The 22,622-nt window shown below is 44.2% G+C and overlaps 1 protein-coding gene across 1 annotated transcript in view; it reads left to right on the top strand.

Moving 5' to 3' along the window:
• Nucleotides 1-9,220, top strand: part of LOC137526031 (uromodulin-like) — a 232,403-nt gene extending 223,183 nt beyond the window's left edge. Inside the window, exons 15-17 of the mRNA XM_068247243.1 lie at nucleotides 346-466; nucleotides 2,480-2,506; nucleotides 9,150-9,220. Of these exons, the coding sequence (XP_068103344.1) occupies nucleotides 346-466; nucleotides 2,480-2,506; nucleotides 9,150-9,220 (219 nt within the window). The remainder of the gene's footprint in view (nucleotides 1-345; nucleotides 467-2,479; nucleotides 2,507-9,149) is intronic.
• The last annotated feature ends 13,402 nt before the right edge of the window (nucleotides 9,221-22,622 follow it).

Here is a 22,622-nt window from a genome sequence, read left to right as displayed (position 1 = left end):
GTCCCATGTACAGCGTTGCAATAGATTTCAGCTCTGTACACATTTGTTCCTACTCTGTGAGTCAGTCTGCTGTGTTTTTTTACATGCTTTGTCTCCTCTTTCAGTTAATTTTAAAGCAGAAGGTGACTTGTAAGGGACTGTACAAAGCTGCTAACATGCCCAACATCCTACTAAACACAAAATATTCATTTGGGACATTTGATAATTATCTTATTAAGACAAAAGAGCTAAATGAAATACAGTGAACAAAATACATTAGTAACAGTTATAAAGAACCAAGTACAGTACATTTGTTTTAGGTCAAAATATCAAAATGTAAGTATAGTTTTTGTTGTCCATACACAGATCTGTCCTATGGCAAGAATAGGCATTGATTCATCCCTCTGGCTACCTGAGGTTCTGAGAATGGGCATTTCAAGAAATACAATAGGTTTAGCAGATGTCACATCAGGACCTATAAAGCTAGGTAAGTTGTATTGTATTATATTATCCACCAATATACAGTGAGATTGCAGCCCTCCCAATATCTACAGTATATATATAAAATCGGATGTATGTTTGTCCGTATGTATGTATGTATGTGCCGCGATCACTCAAAAACGCTTTGACCGATCTCAACAAAACTTGGAATACAAATCCCATATTATCTGGGATGATATGTTCTGGGTGTCTCGTGTGCCCCCTCCCCATCCGGGTGGAGCTACAAACAGCAAATCAGATTTCACCCATTCATGTCAATGGAAAAAATGGAAAAGGTTCCCATTCTCACAGTAATCAAGCCATAGTCCCCAAACTTGGCACAATTAGTCACTTGGTGACTGAGGTTACAAATCCAGGAAAAGTGGGCGGAGCGTTAAACAGCAAATCAAATTTTAACCATTCATTGGGAAGATGTAAACTGCAGCCATTCACTGTTAATCGCAGGGTTTTCAAACTTGGCACACTTGGTCACTGGGTGAATGAGATTAAGATTCAGGAAAGTGGGTGGAGCCTACAAGAGCCAATCAAAATTCACCTATTGATTTTCAAGGGGAATATTTAACAATAACAATAATATTTTTATGCGCTTTTCTCCCTGGAGACTCAAAGTGCTGTGACCCTGCATTATGCAGTCTCAAAGGCTCGGGAAAAGAGGTGAGTTTTTAGCCTTTTTTTAAAGCTGTCCAGAGAATGAGCCTCTCGTACTGATTGTGGAAGTGAGTTCCATAAAGTAGGGGCTACATAGGAAAAGGCCCGAGCACCAAAGTTGCTATTTTTACACTGTTAATGGCAGAGACTTCAAACTTGCACCAGTCGGTCATTGGGTGACTGGGGCTTAAATTCATTAAATAGGCGGAGCCACAACCAGCCAATCATTGGGCTCGATTCACAAAAGGGTGCTAATTCAGTTAGCACTCCTAAAAGCTTTGGGCGTGTTAACTAGGGTGCTAAGCAGTTAGCGTGCCCAAAGCTTTTATTGATTGCGTGCACAGTTTAGCACTGTGCAGTGCACTTGAACCGTCGGTTTTGATGCACCCGGTGCGACGGTTTAATCGCACCCGGTGCAACATTTCGCATGCACCGCGCAGCGCTAAACTTTGCTAAACTTTGCACGTCCTAAAGGACTTTAGGCATGCTAAGGGGCTTTTAAGCGTGCTAACTAAGTTAGAACCCTTTTGTGAATCAAACCCTTTGTTACAAAAAGTGGGCAAAGCTAAAAAAAAAATTCAGTGGGAAAATATAAACTGCAGCCATTCTTACACTGATTGATAATGGCAGGATTCTCAAACTTTGCCCACTTGGTCATTGTGTCACTGAGATTAATATTCAGGGAAGTGGGTGGAGCCTACAATAGCCAATTAAAATTCACCTGTTGATTTTCAAGGGGAATATTTAAACTGCTGCCATTTTTACACTGTTAATAGCAGATTTATTTTATTTATTTATTAATTGTATTTATTATTTATTTATTGTATTTATTAAGCGCCAACATATTATGCAGCGCTGGATATTAGTTTAGGTTACAGACAATATTTAGGGGTGACATACAGCAAAATGACATTACATGAATACAAGAAAGACCACAGTATGAGTACAAGGTAATGCTTAGTCACTGGATGGGAGCATGGAGATTAGGCAAGTTAGGTTCACTCAGATGCATAGCATGGGTTCACAGTAATGGAGGTGCATGATCAGGTAAGACACAAAAGGAGCAGGACCCTGCCCAAAGGCTTACAATCTAGATGCCTCAAACCTGTTACAGTCGGTCACTGGGTGAGTGGGGTTCAAATTTTGGAAAGGGGTGGAGTCAAACAGCCAATCTGATTTGTTTAATTTCTATGGGATATACAAATTATTGATACCAAGGACCCCAAAGCTCATAAACTTGGTCATTGAGTGACTGTGTGTCTATCCCGACCTAATGTTTGTAGAACTGGAAAAAAAGTGCCTTAAATGTATTAAATGAAAAAGATCTGAGTACTTTATTTCTGTTTTACAGGATCTACTTCCCCTGGCGGTAGCGGAGGTAAGAACCAAATGAAATATTCCTGATAGTTGCATTGTAAGGAAATGAGTACTCATGAAAAGTATCCACATAATAGTAGAGAGCTCTTCCATAGAGGAAACAGGGCAATTGCCCAGGCAACAGAGCTAGCTGATGCCCCATCGATTCTCCCTACAAGTGAACAGAGGTCACTTGGGGCCCTTGCACAATATTCGCAGCAGAGCAAACTCACCTGTCCAGTTGGTGTGCTCTCTTCAATCTGTGTCCTTCTGTCTGATGTTTGTAATTGTTTTTACAATCATGTTTTTTTTTGGTATAATAAAATCAGTAGAGTTTTGTACCATGTTAGCCATCAGTAAAAGCAAGACGTTTTGAATCAAGATGATACCATTTCTATTCTAAGTTAGCAAATAAATGGCATCATCCTGATTCAAAACATTTTGGTATAATAAAGGAATTTGTTATGAAATTTCAATGAGCAACCAATTTGTACTCAGGTAACGAGCTGTACTCCATGTCTGCACAGTGTGGCCGTGCTTGTACATGGAGAGGAATGCAGCCGCAAGCAATCTTTCACATTAAGGTCAACGATTGTTTAGAGGGTTCCATCTCAGCGCAGGAGGGGTGTACGAAGATGGTGGAAGTCTCTGGATGATCCAGAGGTTTCTCCATACTGAAGTGACTTTTTATTTTTACCCGATTATAGGTGTCCTTTAATTATTCTGCATATGTTGGTAATGGTAACACAATTTCGAGAACAGAATATTTTATTTTATTTTTTTATGAAAAATATCTGAGCACTTTATTTCTGTTTTACAGATTACGTGCCACCTGACGGAAGTAAGAATCAAATGAAATATTCTTGATAGTTGCATTGTAATGAAATGAGTACACTCATGAAAAGTATCCTCAAAATTGTAATGAGCAATTATGCCAAAGCCAGGTCCAGCACTTTCACAGAGGAAACTGGGCAATTGCTGAGGGCCCCAGAGCCAGATGATGACCCCCCACATTCTACCCCCAAGTGAATAGTGTGGTCTCTCTGGGCCCTTGCAGCCTATTCACAGCGGGGCAAGCTCACCTGTCCAGCAGGTGCATTCCCTCAAATCTGTGTCCTTCCATCTTCATCCTCATGAACACCTTTTCTCAGTGACCAGGAGGCATGTTACATGCGTAAGTAGCATGCTGCTGGGTCCCAAATAAGATTAACTTGGAGGAATGACTATATGGATTTGAGATTTATACAGCAACAGTGATCAGTCCATGAGGTATTGTGTAAGGAATCACTTTGCAATCTGACTGCACACTGACATACGCATTGAGATCATCATTATTATAGTAATGATAGTTGTTCTTGTTGTTGTTTATCCATGACATTTTGGGCTGAGCTTTACAGAGTAATTTCAATAATCCTTGTCACTAACTGTCCCTCAGGCGGACTGTCACTTTTATGTTCCAAACAGTCAGTTTAACCCTTAAGCAGTCAATTTATTTAGTGGCCTGCATGTGCTCCAGGCCAATTTATTTTAACAGATGTTTGTATTTCTTATTTGTTACATTTCACTGCTACAGTTAGTACTGCTGTAATGTGTATGTATCGCCATTTGTCACTAGGGGGCAGTGTGAGACAATAACAGACACTTCTGCTTTCAGTGTCTATATTCTCTGCTAGCAGAAAGACATAAAAGCATTCCAAGATTTTACAGCACAACGAGTTCTGCCGGCTGAGCAGTCAAAAGCAGTGCACTTATTTCAAGCGAAATGATTCCTTTAAAGCTGCTTAAAGGGAAACCACAGAATCTTTCAGCATGACTTTCAGGATGTCGAAGGAAACGAGAGTGCTTACATTATTATTCTTTATATCTAGGGGACTATGTATCTACAGATATAGGGAGACTACCATATTTATTTTCTTTAAGCAATGCTATCTATCTGTTGATCTTGATCTAATACTGAATGCTCGTAAAGGGAATGTCCGAACTTATAAAAAAAAATCTATTTACCCGGGGCTTCCTCCAGCCCCTCCAGCTGACTCTCCTACCTAGGACCCTGCCCACTAACCACCATTTCTACCACTCCACACACAGCTTCCCTTTACCTATTGTCCTATACCTTAAATGTTGAGACTGTAAGGCCTTTTGGCCAGGGCTCTCTTCCCCTTTTGTCTCACAATGTTGTGTAATGGGTGTAAATACCCCCCACCTTTTGTAAAACCTGTAGTTAATTTGTTCACTGTATTAGCTGTTATACCCTCTTGTCCTGTATCAAGTGTTGATTTGTGTACTCTGTATTGTTATACCTTGTATGCTATTGCACACCGCCACAGAAGATGCAGGCACTATATAAATCAACAACAAAAATAATAATAATGTTCCACTCAGCTCCACTCTCAGCCGCCAGCCCTGGGTCCCCAACGGTGCAAAGGCTGACCTTGCGAGGTCATCCTCTACTGCACCTGCGCAAGTGCAGCTGTAAATCCAGGACTACATTGTCCGGAGTGTACTGCACAGGCACTTTAGTTCAAATTGTGCAATTACCTTAACCAATCACCACAAGTCACATATGCGACAGAGGCCTTTTATATAACAGGGTTGTACGGTTGCTCTTCCAGCAATGTGGTGTACTTCATAAAGCACACTGAATGTGGCTATAGATGCTACATGGGGTAAACATCCTAGAAATAACAAAAAGAAAAGAATGATCCCGCATAGACAAACAATAAAAGGACACAGGGAAGATAAGCACTGTATGGCAATTGGCCATTGGTATCTCCAGGAAGTGCACACAGCGCTGAACATTTTGAATGTAATGATTCTGAGTGGCAACTTTGGATGAGTGCAGGAACAGAAATCCTTTGAACTGAGGTTGCTAATTATTATTATTATTTTATTTGTATTGCAAAGCGCCGCAAAACATTGTGGCACTTTATAAGAGTAGGAAACAAACATGGGGTACATAATACTATATATAATGGTAAAAATATAATATGGACACTCTTACATAACACAAAATTGGCAGACATAGTAATTACAGCCACAAATTTAGCGTGAGGATGAACAAAATGTATAGCAAATTCCAGGACACAAAACAGTGAGAGAGTCCTGCTCTTGTGCGCTTACAAGCTAAAAGAATAGGGAGGTAGTGTACAATGTGTAGTATACAATATGTATACCTAGAGGCAGTGCATTGTCAGGGCCGGTTTAAGCAACAATGGGGCCCCAGGGCAAAATAAACCTGCCCCCCCCCCCCCAACAGATACCCCGGAGCAAAAATTGGCATTAAGGGACCTTTTTTGCAGCTGGTATAGTCAGGGTTTGAAGCCCCAATCGGTCGGAGCTCCACATTCTGGCTACTCCAGCCTGCAGGGGGGACAAGGGGTTAAAAATTTTCAGGAGGGGGGACCCCACATAATTTAAAAAAAAAAGTTCCCACACTCTAAACATAAAAAAAAAATTGGGAAAATAGGAAAAAAATGCCAGGGATCTTCATACAGCCATAGTGCATCTGTATAGCGATCCCAGGCCAGAGCGCTGCGGCTGCGTATGGACCCCCTGGAAACCCCGTCAGGAAATTTATTGCTCTTTCTTTTGATACATTTAAAATTACACTACCGTTCGGTACTAAAAGTGACATTTACCGCATTTTTCCTCTTATTCCCAATGATCTCCTTAACATATCCTGCAAATTTAGGGTTTCTAGAATGTAAGGTGGATTTGCTATTAACCATTAAAGTCGGCTGGTTTTTAAATGTGTATTTTTTTTCCTTTGAAACTTTAAAATCGATTTTCTCAAAAACTATAAGGTCGATTTGAATTTTTTTTCCTCTTGTAGCCACTGGGGGCCCCTACAAGCTCTGGGGCCCTGGGGCAGCTGCCTACTCTGCCTCTATGGTAGCGCCGGCCCTGTGCATTGTTAGGTTATATTTAGTAAGAAGTACAACATGGCCAGGACAAGGGCCTTAGTTAGAATGTATGGTTGTCAGAACTTAAAGCGGATCCGAGATGAAAAACTAACTATAACAAGTTACTTGTCTATGTATCTTATCTAAAATTTAGATAGTTTGCACAGCAAATCTAGCTGCAAACAACTTCAACAGTATATGATTATTTCCTCCTGTGATTCAATTCAGATATCCGAATCCGGACGGATACTGGGGTCGGATATCTGGATATCCGGATCCAAATTAGTTCCAGATAGTGAAAAGTGGTATCCAAGCACCCCTGATAGACAGTGGTTTGTCAAGTAACTAGTTCCTCACATTTTAATGAAACAATTGAGGTGTATGGTGCACTGCTAATCAGCCACTTAGTACTCTACTGGCCAGGTGGACACTCAGGGCTTGATTCACATAACTCAGTTATCACGCCTAAAAGCTTGCAAGAGCATACTCGAGTGTAAAGGCTTTGCAAGTGCAAACTAGGGTGCTAAGTAATTTGCATGTGCTAACTAGGGTGCTAAGTAGTTTGCACGTGCAAAGCTTTTAGGCATGATAACTGAGTTATCATGCTTTTGTGAATCAAGCCCTGTTCGAAAGATATTGATTGTATGTGTATGTGTGTGTGTGTGTGGGGGGGGGGGGATCAGCAAAGACACCCGCAGAGACAGCGTTTTTTTTTTGTTTTTTTGTTTTTTAATGTGACTTTTTGACGTTTTGGATTGAAATAAGTTCTATACTTAATCTTATAGGAGTGGCAAAATCTAACAGAACTGACAGGTTTTGGGCTAGGCCATCTCTTCATGAGGATTCTCAGAATGACCTTATTCTTTACAAAGTCACTCTCTGAAAAGGATTTATACAAATACTAGGGACCTTAGCCCGTTTAATAAGGGGTTCTAGGTCTGTCAGCGCGCATGTGCCCACCGCTCGCACACGCCCACTGCGCGCACACAAATCTGCATCACGTGCGGCCACCACTGCGCGCACACGTTCGCCCCTCCTGGCCCCGTCCTCCCCTGCAAGCCATGCGTCAGTGTCTCTGTGTCCCTGCACATGCGCAGAGCAAAAAAAAAAAAACACACTTACAAGGACATGGGACGCAGAGACACTTAGGCTTTATTAGGTAAGATGCTGGCCAGCCTCCCTGATGCCTAAAACACTTAAAACAGGGGTGGAGGCGCCCAGTGCATAAAAGATAGGCTAATGAGATATTAATCTTATAAACAGAGAGGGAATCTTACCTCTCTTGAAGAATTTGGACCAGTTTATTGAAAAAATAGGTCTTTTATTCAAGCACATAAAATTGACAATGCGTTTCCTGAGTACTTGCCCGCTTCCTCAGATCAGTGAAAAAAAGCAGGTGCCTTAACTCACTACTATGGCTGTGTAGCAAGCATAAGCGCCTCTCAGAGAGGTGCTCATACTTGATACACAGCAATAGCAGTGAAGGCACACTTGTTTTTTTTTTTCACTGATCTGAGGAAGCAGGCAAGTACCCGTGAAACACATTGTCAATTTTATGTGCTTGAATAAAAGACATTTTTTTCAATAAACTGGTCCAAATTTTTCAAGAGAGGAAAGTTTTTCTCTCTGTCTATAAGATTAATAACTTATTAGCTTATATTTTATGCATTTGGCGCCTCCACCCTGTTTTAAGTGTCTTTTAGTTGTCCTAAAGAACTTCCGGAGTGAGACCACCCAGTTCCTGTCAACAGACCTGGGAAACCGTGTGGGGACGGTTAATTTCCCGCCTGCTCTGACGGTGGTTGCAAGGATTTGCAACCCGCCTTTGGCCTAGTGCACACCAAAAAACCCTAGCAGATCCGCAAAATGCTAGTGGTTTTTGAAGCGTTTTTTCCTATTATTATGAAGCGTTTTGCAAGCGTTTTGTGTAGCATTTTTGGTAGTGTTTTTGTGCAGCAGATTACAGATATTGTTACAGTAAAGCTGTTACTGAACAGCTACTGTAACAAAAACGCCTGGAAAACCGCTCTGATCTGGCGTTTTATCAAGCGTTTTACGTTTTTCCTATACTTTACATTGGAGGCAGAAACGCCTCAGAAATCCAAAAAATGCTACAGCCCGGGAGTTTGCGTTTCTGCTAAAACCGACCCTCTCTGGTGTGCACCAGCCCGTTGAAATACATTACCCAAGCGTTTCCTCAGCCGCAAGTGTTCCTAAAAACGCAACGGAACCGCTCTGGTGTGCACTAGGCCTTAGTGAGTATACACATCCTTAGCAATTTGCTTTCCTGACTCTTACACAATTCTGCACCATTGGGCTCCTGGTCTCATTTTGTCTTTTAGATGAACCTGAGGTTGTTATAATCACAGGAACCATCAACATAAGCTATTCCCTGATGCCTGTACACTTTTTTAGCAGTTGGATGGAGCAACTGCCATTCACAAAGTGCTTTTGTAAATAACTGAAACCCTGAGAATCCCCCATGAGGAGATGGGCTAGTCCAAAACCTGTAGGTTCTGTCAGATTTCTATTACCTATTATAAGTGACAGCAACATAGGAGAAAAGTAATTTATGGCTCATTTAACTCGGGAAGAAATGTACTTCGTATTTGCATGTGTTTACATATATTTTACATTTTATGATTTTCACGATAATGGTCCTTTAAAATCTCATCACTTAGATACATGATAATGTAAAATTGTATGTGAGTGTGTATTTTGTATTATAAGATGCAAACTAGTGATTATCCTTCTGTCTTCCAGGTTCTGCTGTGGCTGCTGGAGCAATCCTCATCTCCACCATTGTCTTTCTAATGCTGCTCTTGTGGCATTAGATGTTCTCATAACGGTTATCTGATATCACATATATAGATCGATATCAGTATTAGTATACTGTATACCCGGTGATGGTGGTGGGGTGAAAGGCATTTATTATTCTCTATAAGAAAGGTGCTTTCTGTAAGAAGCAGTCAGGTTCTTGCAATGTATATCCCTCATTTACTTCAGAGAACCACTGTTTCCGCAAGAAGACTATATTCAGAGTTCTCCCTTAAGATACTCTAGAGAACATAATTCTGATCATTTTAGGGAAGGCCATTGAGCTTTATCTGCTCACATGCTCAGGCTCTGTGACTGGCAAAGTATAAACAAATTGCCTCAATTCCGAAACACATTGATTCCTGGAATCCAATAGACAAGTCACCGAAAGCTCCCACTTTGGTCCGGCGTCTTCACAGCCATGCAGCGTGTCCTGTCAATCACATGCTCATGCAAGCCAGTAGAAAGCTCCTAATGTGACTGACATGCACAACACACCCAAGGCACACCCACAGTGTGAAGTCACAGAGTAGCCTTTAATAAACTGGAAGTTTCTTTGGATATAAGTGAAACTTTTTGTTTCTGGGGCACTCACTCTTTTTCTTTCTTTCCATCTTAAGGTAATTTTAGCTTTGCTGTAGGTTCTCTATTTATGTAGCCTAACTAATTTTCCTAAGGCTGAACCTAGGTCAGTTCATAGTGCTGACTTATGAATGCATGTAATGATATTCATAGTCTTGCTTTGCTAATGTAACAAAGAATGCTGACAATATGCACCTACCTTGTATTTCTGACTGACACCAATATGTTTCTTTAAATGCTTAAAGACATCTATGGCCATATTGATATCTGCTGCAGCTGTGAGAATGTCAAGTTGCTATTTGCAGTCATTTGGCTGCTGCTGGTGCCGAATGGTAGTTACCAAGGGCAATGACTTAAAACAGTTCCTTTCAGTTTTGTTATTTTGATAGCGTGTCCTAGTTTTTGGAATGTTGTTCATCCACCATTCAGTACTGGCTGATGGCTGTACTCACAGAGGCAAAGAGACTGCATTGACCAGTGACCACTGGCCAGTCACAGAGGGGTGAGAGAAGTGTATAGGCAGGCTTAAAGTTATTAAAGAAAACTGCATTGACCACTCAGCAAGTTGCAAAAATGTGTCTGAGGTGTAGAAGGCCTTTAACTAGGACATGTCATTGTTGACTATTGGGTGTACAAGTGGCTGAACTCAGCTCTGCAATGTCCGGAGCTCCTGGTAAGTGGTAACCTATATTGCCATGATAAAAGCTACAAGAATGTTTATATCAGTAACCTGGATATTATCACTGTGGGTGAGAAATGTTGAGCTGAGGAACACAAGAGAGCTCTAGAAATCCTGAACTAAATCTTTTTCAAAAGTATTTCTTATTGCAAGACAAAGATTGCTGTTGAATTAGTTGAGTTAACCATTTTAGTAACTACCCCCAATGAGGATGATTAACAAAGCTTGTGTCCTGAATTATCTATCCTAATCCTATTTATTTTTACCACAACTATAAAGAGAGCTAATTCAAGATGTAAACAGAGAAGGGTCCTTAACATTATCCAATTACCTTTTCTCCTGAGTTTTCTCTCAGGAGAGGTTTCCACACATTTAATCAAGAAAATAACATGTAGGCCACTAGCAAGCAAATAGTCAAAGTTTGAAAGTACTTCTGTACCCGATTTTAAGGTTCTCTTCGATTGTTAGTTTTTGGGGGGTTTTTTGTAGACAAGATATAAATGCATCTTCTGGGAGAAAACTAGGGTGAAATTAACAAGTGTTGTCATTTTTGGATGTAGATCCTACCTCCTAAAAAGAGCTGCTGTAACTTCTTGGACATAGAATCAACATTCAAGATTAAAAGCCACCATCAGCTGCATGTGCGCTCGGCCACACATGCACGTATTCATGCACATGCGCATGCAAGCTCATGCTGCACTCCGGTGCACTTGCATGTTCCAGTGTAAAAGTGAATGATCGCTGGTGTAGCAATTAGCAACAATTATTCAATAAAGTTAGGCAAAAAAAAGTTTATAAGTTTAAAAAAATAAGTGACAAGGGCCTCGATTCATAAAGCATTACCTCATGCGGTAATGCTGAAAACAGCAGACTTTACCGACCACTTAGCAAAATGTCAATTCATAAAGGCTGTTACCGCATGAAAAGCTGACATTACCGACCAGGGAGCTAAATTACCGACTTGGCTGCAGTTACCGACAACACATGTCAGTAAATTGTCAGCAAATGTCAATTCATAAAGCCTTCAACATGCGTTAAGCCTGGCGGTAGTTACCGACACCTCTGGTGAGGTCTTAACAAGTTACCGACAGCTCTGACAGCTCTGATTAATGCAAAGTGCAGAGATCCGAAAGTCTGTTTGATTCATCTGTGGAGAGAGCAAGAAAGCCCTCTGTGTGAATCATTTCAGCAGGCAGGGAAAGACTGTGTGACTCATCTGTCTGAGTCATCAGTGGTAAGAGCCGGCTGTGTGAGTAATCTCTGCAGGCAGGGAAAGACTGTGTGACTCATCTGTCTGAGTCATCAGTGGGAGAGCCAGAGAGAGCCGTCTCTGTGATTCATTTCTGCAGAGCAAAGAGGGAATCGGGACACTGCTCTACTCTACCGCTCAATGGGCTGCGGTAATTTACCGACCTCCAAGGGCAGCTGGGGAAATCTTTATGAATTAGCACACAGACCGGGAAAATACCGAGTGCGGTATTTTCCCGACAAGATTTTTGTTATCGCACTGCTGTTTATGAATCGAGGCCAAGGTCTAAATATTTTTTTCCAGTTAAGTTTTAACTGCTACTAGTACCTAGTGTAGCCTATTAAGACCTTGTTAATCCTTGTAATACCTATACATGTTTATACACCTTTTAATAGGGAAAAATTGAGAGCTCCATGGCGGCGTAAAAGCATAGGGGGACATTACTGCACAATAAGAAAACTACATACAAGATGATTACTTGATAATGGCATATAACATTGGTGGGGACTGGATCCCTGCTCATCAATGCAGCAGATACAACCGAACTGTGGCCAGCAGCGTGGTGTACGTTGGTGAAACAATCAGCGGCAGAGTGGTTAGGTGGATCCTACATCCGACGTGCCCTCTGCGCCTTTGTCCTTTAATGACTGATGCCTATAGCAGTCAGATTAAAACACTGTGGCAAGAGTTTGGGGCCCCAATGTTCTACAGATGCATTGTTCTGATGTTGCCTCGTGATGCCTCTGAACATCCCTGAACTCTTGTCCTAGCAAATGCATCCAATCACTACAGACGCACAGGCTAGACATAGCAGTCAGCCACCTGCCCAGCTAGTAATTGAATATGGCATATGTGGTATAATTTTGACCGGAGAGGGCGAAATATTATGTTTTTATGTGTTTTATAACTATAGAACTTGTCAATTGAGAATTATAAATGGGTGAAAAATGAAAAACTTGGTATTTTCTGCATTTACTATTTTTCCCCCATAAAATGACTATAAAATAAAACAGTTCTTGGACAAAAAATATTACCCAGAAAAATCCTAGATTGTAGTGAAAAAAACAAAAACAAAATATAAAATCACTAAGAGGGTATAAATAAGTACTGCAGTATCAAAAGCGATACAGCTAACTTGTAAATACACCTGACGTGCCAAACATGTCAGGAACCAAAAACATTGGAACATGTACTAGTTAAATATGGACCAAGGAAGAGGTGCATCATGAAATAAATAAAGGGAAAATATTCAGTAAACTGCGGTAATCAAAATAACGTGTCTAATGTCTTACGCATGAGTAGATCCTAAATGTATACATTACAAGCAATGCATTAGGCTCTACTCATCATGTGTAAGACCTTACGCATGTTATTCACTTTATTGCAGTTTAGTGAATATACCCCAAAGTGAGATACATCATGAGCTAAGACAGATAAGGGCCCCCATGCAATTAAATGCCCTTTAAACCACCAGCAAGCAAGGACATATGCCAAATAATTTTATAGTACTTTTTTCATCTACGTTTTAGTACTTTTTCAATTGCAAAGTGCTAAAAACTTATTTTAAAAAATGAAAAATGATCTCCAAGGGGAAAACTCTAGAGAAATTGTTAATTGAATAAGGCACAAGGTGAGATTAATTGTGAATTAACTGTGATACTTCTTTAAAACATTTTGAATCTTTCCTAATATATGATCATTGCAGGCTCTGGATGGCTATGTGCTTATGTATGAATTTTTAAACTTCTCTGTATACTCAGCTACTTTTATGTATTAAAGGCACTGCAATTACAAAAATGATATGGTGTTATTTTTGTTTTTCTGACTTACTTCTATATTTGTGTTTTTTTCTCTTTCCTCAGAGCTAGGTAATAGCGCGTGACTGGCAAAGCGCTGTTGCAGTTGTGCCCATTAGTTTTGTATAATTTATTAACCTCCCTGGCGTTCAGGTTCTGCTGGATTTCTGTGCAAAAAGTGATCCAATTAATTTTCATAAACTTTTTTTCCTGTAACTTACCAAAATGTGTCAAGCAAAGGTCTAGTATACATCTTGAGTTTAATAAAATCTCGAAACACAACATCTAAACTAAATATCAAAATTACTCCCAAAACCTCTCCCCAAAAACGAATACGAATGTAAAGTTGTCCATACATCTAGCGATGATGGGCAGATTAGACCTAGAGACAAATCTCTCTTGAATTGAACAGTACATAAAGGTAGACCGGGCAGTTTTCTCTATAAATGCTTTAATCCTTACTTGAGCCACGCTTATGATAATAACATATCCATCACATGCATATACATCAAACCTGGAATTGACGATCGTGGTGGGGTGAAGAGGGAGCGGGTGACCAGGGAGTGGTTGGACGACACAACAGCCATTTTGTGCCGGTCTGGCGCTTGCTCACATGCTTGTGTCCTTGGCAATGGTGGTGCATTCGGGCTTCCAAGATGAGGCTCACAGGCCCTGCCCACAGTGCGTGCCATTGGTCTAAGGAGTTAGTGTCATAGAGGTCGGGGGTGAAGGGGCGGAGAGTCGCCATCCAGCGTCGAGAATATGTGTGAAGCTGCCTAGCGCATCCCGTGCAGACTTATCCTAAGTGACATCACAACAGGCTGTCTAGCACTTCCTGTGCAAACTTATACTAAGTGACATCACAACAAACTTAGTTTCAAAATATTACAAACAAAATACGGTGCAAAATATTATTAGTGCAAATGAATAGACAACTTAATACTAGTGAAATGCATATAAACATGCAACTTGAAAGTTTGTATTGCTGTAACGTAACTATGGCAACGGATTATTCACCTATTATCTAAATGCATAAAAGGTATTACTTTTAATACCTGCTGAGTGCTGAGTAATTTGTTCCTTCAGTGTACTACTCTCTCAAATTGAGATTAGAGAAAGATCTATCGGCTGCCCATATACCGCAGGCTGTTCCACAATTGACTTCAACATGAAATCGTTCAGGATTCAGCTGCGTTCGTTGCCTCACCGCTGACGAGCCTAGCAGTGGCATAGAAATAGGGGGTGCAGAGGTTGCAATCACACTGGGGCCCTTGTACCAGAGGGGCCCCAAGGGTCCTTCCATCAACTGCAGTATTAGCTCTTTCTTGGTCCTGTGCTAATAATAATTACTTCTATAGATGCTTTGAATAGTAGTAATCATTAACAAACTCCCCCCCCCCCCCATTCCTGCACCTCTGACACTGGCTGTTCTTGGCAGGTTTTGGTGCGCTGTATCAACTGTTGTGTATAGAGTGCTTGGGGGGGACCCAATGTACAACTTGCACTGGGGCCCACAACTTCTTAGCTACGCCACTGCCCCCTGGTGTATAAATGTACCCCCTTGTGCATTTATACATTAGCTGTCCTGTGTCACACACTGCAGGGTGCCCATCTGTCCAGGACTGACTCCACACCCTTGCATCTGTCTTCAGAATCCCCTGCAGATTATTGTAGGTAGGTAGGTAGCCAGGTTTATGTGTCCCCAGTATAGTTTAGCTAGGTACAGGTGTCCCCAATATAGGCTAGGTAGGTAGAGGTGCCCCCCAGTATAGGCTAGGTAGGTAGAGGTTTCTTTCAGCATAGGCTAGGAAGGTACAGGTGTCCCCCAGGCTATGTAGGTACAGGTATCTCCCAGGATAAGCTAAATAGGTACAGGCATCCCCCAGGCTAGGTAGGTGCAGGCATCCCCCAGGCTAGGTAGGTGCAGGCATCCAGCAGGCTAGGTAGGTGCAGGCGTCCCCAGTATAGGCTAGGTAGGTTCAGGTGTCCTTCAGTAGGTACCTGGAGTCGGTGGTTCATAAAATGAGGAGTTGGATGATTTTTGTACCGACTCTACAGCCTTGCATCTGTCTTCAGAATCCCCCGCAGATTATTGTAGGTAGATAGCCAGGTTTAGGTGTCCACAATATAGGTTAGCTAGGTACAGGTGTCCCCCAATATAGGTTAGCTAGGTACAGGTGTCCCCCAATATAGGTTAGCTAGGTACAGGTGTCCCCCAATATAGGTTAGCTAGGTACAGGTGTCCCCCAATATAGGTTAGCTAGGTACAGGTGTCCCCCAATATAGGTTAGCTAGGTACAAGTGTCCCCCAATATAGGTTAGCAAGGTACAGGTGTCCGCCAATATAGGCTAGGTAGGTACAGGTGTCCCCCAGTATAGGCTAGGTAGGTACAGGCGTCCCCCAGGCTAGGTAGGTGCAGGCGTCCCCCAGTCTAGATAGGTGCAGGCGTCCCCCAGGCTAGATAGGTGCAAGCATCCCCAGGTTAGATAGGTGCAGGTGTCCCCAGGCTAGATAGGTGCAGGTGTCCCCCAGGCTAGGTAGGAACCGGCGTCCCCCTGGCTAGGTAGGAACAGGCGTCCCCCCAGGCTAGGAAGGAACAGGCAACCCCAGGCTAGGAAGGTGCAGGTGTCCCCCAAGCTAGGTAGGTACAGGCATCCCCCAGACTAGGTAGGTGAAGGTGTCCCCCAAGCTAGGTAGGTACAGGTGTCCCCCAGGCCAGGTAGGTATAGGTGTTGTCAAAAACCTGCACATGTCTTGCCTTTTTCATGATTGCTAACTCAGTAAAGGACCAGCCTTTAAAGAGTTGCCACTTCCATTCCTTCTTAGCCACCCTCATTCTGTCTGAGCCACTCTCATCCATCTCAGCCACCCTCACTCTGTCTCAGCCACTCTCATTCTTCTAAGCCACTTTCATCCTTCTCAGCCACTCTCACTCTGTCTAAACCACTGTCATTCCTTCTCAGCCACCCTCATTCCTTCTCAGCCACCCTCATTCCTTCTCAGCCACTCTCATTCCTTCTCAACCACTCTCATTCCTTCTCAGCCACCCTCACTCTGTCTGCGCCTGTGAGGAAACGCGGAAGAGCCGCCGTCTCTCACAATGAGGCGGCTGTTTCCGCGTTCAGCAGCGCGTCACAACGCGGAAAAACCGCCGCATGCCGCTTAGGCAGAGCGGTGGAATCCGCATTGGTAACGGCGGAATCCGCATCAGAGGCGGCCCCCGCACTAGATACATTGCATGACAGTACTGGTGTGGCTGGGACTGATAGTCCACCAAGATTCAGACTTACACGCGCGCGAGCACAGAGGCAGAGTTTAAATAGCAGTTAGAAGGGTGTCGGCTGACCAGCTGGGTCAGCTGACAAATTCCACTGCTCTCATTGGACCAGCAATTAGGGAGGTCCTGGAAAGGTCCTAGAGTATATATACTGCTGGTTGTTCACTTGCTCTTTGTCTGGCGTGCGATCACATATGTGGGAGCACCCAGATCCGTAGTCAGATCCGCAAGTGTGCCGGGACCAGCTGGAGCTGTAATCCTACACTTAGCTAGATTCTGTTGATAGCTAAAGTACTAGTTTGATTGTATTTATTTGTTATGACTTTTGCCTGCCTTGACTACCCTTTTGAACTCTGATCTTGTACCTCGATATTTCTGATACTCTGTTGCCGAACCCCGGCTCGTTCCTTGACTCTGCTTCTGCCTCCTGATTTTGTACCCCGATATTTCTGATACCCCGTTGCTGAACCCTGCCTGTACTTTGACTCCGCCTTTGCCTCCTGATCTTGTACTTTATCTGTCCGTGTGTGTACGACCTGGCTTGTCCGACCTCGAGAACCGACCTTACTGTTAGAGGCGGTTCCTCGTTCTGTTAAGTGACCCTTCCGCCAGAGGGTTACTTTCAGTATATCCTTCCCGCTGGCAGCCTGACTCCTCCCGCCTTGGAGAGCTCAGGTTTGCGGAAGGAATCTGTACAGTACGCCTTACTGTACTGAGGCCCTGTCCTCTAAGTGTTACTGTTACACCAAAACACTACACTCTACTCAGGTGAACAGAGGTTAGCTAGTATATCGGATTATCAGTGATACTGCAGATCACGTATAATCTGGTATACATCTGTATTCCCAGTGGTTCTGCAGATCACTGGTAATCAGATCCTCTCTGTGCTTCACCGATCGTTACAGAACGCCAGACCAAAAAACAGATGGAATCACGCGCTGATCCTCTGACTGTGCTTGCCACTTCGGTGGACAGTATCCATCAAGCACTGGGCCAGCACAAAGCCTTAATCGATGCCCTATCAGGCTCAGTGCGAACCCTCCAGACGTCAGTTGATTCAGTGCGATCCCCTCCTAGTGACGACATTCGCATGCCTGTACCTGATAAATTTTCCGGCCACAAATCTGACTTTCGAAATTTCAGGAGTAGAGTGTTATCGTATTTCGAATTGAGACCCCGATCCTCGGGGACTGAGACCCAACGGGTCACCTTTATTAAAACTTTGCTGGCTGGTGACTCCCAGTCATGGGCATACAACCTGCCTTCTACCAATATTGCCCTGACCTCGGTGGAGGAATTCTTTAAGGCCATGGCCATAATTTATGACGACCCTGACCTTGCCGCGTCCTCTGAGCGGAAGCTCAAACTTTTGCGGCAAGGCAGAGGCTCGGTCGAGGATTATGCGGCAGAGTTCCGTAGGTGGTCAGTCACCGCTAGATTCGATAACTTTGCTCTGATGGATTACTTCCTGTCTGGGTTGTCGGAGGAAGTCTCTGATCTAATGTTAACTGTACCCGAGCCCAAGACAGTCGATGAGGCCATATCATCGGCCATTCGAGTTGATCGTAGGTTACACCATCAGAAGCAGGTTAGTCGTAGTCACCGCGTCAGGGTGACATCTTACGCGGCACCATCCGCTACACCCCTAGTAACACCTTCTCCGCCTGTCTCACCCTCTCCGGCCTTGCCTCCGCCCGAACCAATGCAGATTGGTCGTTCGAAGTTGACCCAGGTGGAGCGACGGCGGAGAATGACGGAACAGCTGTGCCTGTATTGTGCAGCAGCAGGGCATAGGGTGCGAAACTGCCCTAACAAGTCGGGAAACGAGTTTGCCTAGGAATAGTGGGGGGTGACACCCAAAAATTGCTTCTCCCCTGTACTATCACATGGGAGAATAAGTCCGTAGCCACTGAAGCGTTTGTTGATTCTGGCTCAGCGGCTAATTTTATGGATCTTGAATTTGCTCAGGAGTTGGGTATTCCCCTCACTCCAGTGAGTCCCCCCATTCAGGTCACGGCAGTAGACGATTCCCCTCTGCAACGGGATCGCCCACTGTCACAGACCCCGGAGGTGAAGGTCGCCATAGGGGTACTGCATGGGGAACAGGTACGATTTTTTGTGTTACGCATGTCTACCTCCACTATTATCTTAGGCATGCCGTGGCTGCAAATCCATTCTCCGCACATAGACTGGGCTATGGGTCAGGTAACCAGATGGTCAGATCATTGTCACCAACGGTGTTTAGGGAAGGTGACATTGGGTCGGACCAAGATTCTTGTGGAGGGGGTTCCCGAAGAGTATGCAGAGTTCTCTGATGTATTTTGTCCTAAGTCTGCTGATCAGTTACCCCCTCATCGCCCGTTCGATTGCCCCATTGATCTCCGTGCTGGTTGTATGCCTCCTAGGGGTCACCTGTATAACTTGTCCGGTCCAGAGAAGATGGCTATGCAGGAATACATTCGTGATAACTTAGCCAAGGGGTTCATCCGGCCCTCCCGGTCTCCTGCTGGGGCCGGTTTCTTTTTCGTTAAAAAGAAAGACGGGGGTCTCCGACCTTGTATTGATTATCGGGGCCTCAATAAGATCACGATAAAAAATCGCTATCCGTTACCCTTGATAGACGATTTATTTACGCAAGTCACAGCCGCAAAGATCTTCTCTAAATTGGATCTGAGGGGGGCATACAATCTAATCCGCATCAGAGAGGGTGATGAGTGGAAGACGGCCTTCAACACACCCGACGGGCATTACGAGTACCTAGTGATGCCCTTCGGGTTGTGCAATGCGCCAGCCGTCTTCCAAGAATTAATCAATGAGGTATTCCGGGAGGTTTTGGGTAGATTCGTGTTGGTATACCTCGATGACATACTAATTTATTCCAATAACCTCTCCGAACACAGGGTGCACGTAAAATTTGTCCTAAACAAATTAAGACAGAATAGGCTCTACGCGAAGGTGGAAAAGTGTATATTTGAAGTGACCACGGTCACGTTTCTGGGATACGTAATTTCCACCTCGGGCCTCTCAATGGATCCTGCCAAGGTCACAGCCGTGTTGGAGTGGCCACAGCCAGTGGGGTTGAAGGCCCTGCAGAGATTTTTGGGGTTCGCGAACTATTACAGGAGGTTCATTAACCCTCTAGGCGATACAATTATATCGCCCAGGAGGTGGCGCAGCACTATTTTTTTTAAATTTTTTATTTTTTAAATCATGTAGCGAGCCCAGGGCTCGCTACATGATAGCCGCAGCGCAGCGGCATCCCCCCACCCACTCCGATCGCCTTCGGCGATCAGAGTAAGCAGGAAATCCCGTTAAGGAACGGTATTTCCTGCTGGGTTTCCCCGGTCGCCATGGCGACGGGGCGGGATGACGTCACCGACGTCATGGACGTCGTGACGTCAGAGGGAGTCCCGATCCACCCCTCAGCGCTGCCTGGCACTGATTGGCCCGGCTGCGCAAGGGGTCGGGTAGGGGGGGGCTGCGCGGCACGGCGAGCGGCGGCGGATCGGCGGCGAGCGGCGGCGATCGGAAGTTACACGCAGCTAGCAAAGTGCTAGCTGCGTGTAACAAAAAAAAAATTATGCAAATCGGCCCACCAGGGCCTGAGAAATCCTCCTGCGCGATATACCCCGAGCTCAGCTTTGGGCTGGGCATTTCTTTGCCTTGGTTTTAATTGATTTTATTGTTTTCACATTGGCTGTAATAAAGTGAGTTTTTGCATTTACTTCTGGCCTCATGCACCAGTTTCTTCATATCCATCATATTATTGTATGTAGGGAGGTGCCCCTTTTTCTTTTTTAGTTACTGAGAATTACCTACCAGGTCGATGACCTGCCCTCCCTCTCATTAACCTTTTTTGTGTTTGTTATTAGGCATATTTTTTGCCTTAATATGTTTGCTTGTTTAGTGTTTGTGCAATGATACCCTGAGCTCAGCTCGGGGTTATCGCTCAGGAGGTTAAGGGATACTCCACTTTAGTTGCCCCCCTTACCAGTCTCACGAAAAAAGGGGCGGATACCAACCACTGGTCTCCTGAAGCCGTGGCGGCATTTGCTTTATTGAAAAAATTATTTTGCTCAGCACCAATTTTGAGGCATGTTGACACGTCCTTTCCCTTCATTGTGGAGGTTGATGCCTCAGAAGTTGAGGTGGGGGCGGTGCTGTCGCAACGGTCTGGGTTGCAGGGCAGATTACACCCATGTGCTTATTTTTCCCGCAGGTTTTCACCTGCAGAAAAAAATTATGATATAGGCAACCGGGAACTTCTGGCTATTAAGTTGGCATTGAGGAGAGGCAATGGGTACCGGGGACGCGCATGCATGCAGACGAATTAAGGAGAGAATTTCATGCCTCACATCCAGAGAAACCTGGTGGGAGTTGTCCGGAGTCCACTCCTCGGGGGGGGGGGGGTACTGTGAGGAAACGCGGAAGAGCCGCCGTCTCTCACAATGAGGCGGCTGTTTCCGCGTTCAGCAGCGCGTCACAACGCGGAAAAACCGCCGCATGCCGCTTAGGCAGAGCGGCGGAATCCGCATTGGTAACGGCGGAATCCGCATCAGAGGCGGCCCCCGCACTAGATACATTGCATGACAGTACTGGTGTGGCTGGGACTGATAGTCCACCAAGATTCAGACTTACACGCGCGCGAGCACAGAGGCAGAGTTTAAATAGCAGTTAGAAGGGTGTCGGCTGACCAGCTGGGTCAGCTGACAAATTCCACTGCTCTCATTGGACCAGCAATTAGGGAGGTCCTGGAAAGGTCCTAGAGTATATATACTGCTGGTTGTTCACTTGCTCTTTGTCTGGCGTGCGATCACATATGTGGGAGCACCCAGATCCGTAGTCAGATCCGCAAGTGTGCCGGGACCAGCTGGAGCTGTAATCCTACACTTAGCTAGATTCTGTTGATAGCTAAAGTACTAGTTTGATTGTATTTATTTGTTATGACTTTTGCCTGCCTTGACTACCCTTTTGAACTCTGATCTTGTACCTCGATATTTCTGATACTCTGTTGCCGAACCCTGGCTCGTTCCTTGACTCTGCTTCTGCCTCCTGATTTTGTACCCCGATATTTCTGATACCCCGTTGCTGAACCCTGCCTGTACTTTGACTCCGCCTTTGCCTCCTGATCTTGTACTTTATCTGTCCGTGTGTGTACGACCTGGCTTGTCCGACCTCGAGAACCGACCTTACTGTTAGAGGCGGTTCCTCGTTCTGTTAAGTGACCCTTCCGCCAGAGGGTTACTTTCAGTATATCCTTCCCGCTGGCAGCCTGACTCCTCCCGCCTTGGAGAGCTCAGGTTTGCGGAAGGAATCTGTACAGTACGCCTTACTGTACTGAGGCCCTGTCCTCTAAGTGTTACTGTTACACCAAAACACTACACTCTACTCAGGTGAACAGAGGTTAGCTAGTATATCGGATTATCAGTGATACTGCAGATCACGTATAATCTGGTATACATCTGTATTCCCAGTGGTTCTGCAGATCACTGGTAATCAGATCCTCTCTGTGCTTCACCGATCGTTACAGCGCCACTCTCATTCCTTCATTCCATGTGTGGCTGGTAACATTTACTGAATTTTAACATGTGTGGGAGGTAATGTTTGTCTCATTTACCATTTACTGAATTTCAAGTGTCAGAAGTAACGTTTGCCTTATTGCAGGTGTCGGGGGAATAGTTTGCTGCATTTCATTTGACGGAGGTAACAGCTGTTGCATATCATGTGTCTGAGATCATGGTTGTTGTATTTCATGTGTCGGAGGAAACTATTGTTGCATTTTATATGCTGGAGGTAACTGTTACTGTATTACTTAATGGTCTTATTTGGCTGCAT

The sequence above is a fragment of the Hyperolius riggenbachi genome, chromosome 7 (assembly GCF_040937935.1).
Source record: "Hyperolius riggenbachi isolate aHypRig1 chromosome 7, aHypRig1.pri, whole genome shotgun sequence".
Lineage (NCBI taxonomy): Eukaryota > Metazoa > Chordata > Amphibia > Anura > Hyperoliidae > Hyperolius > Hyperolius riggenbachi.
Note: the sequence above shows the minus strand (reverse complement) of the source record. Positions and strands in the feature narration are given on the sequence as shown.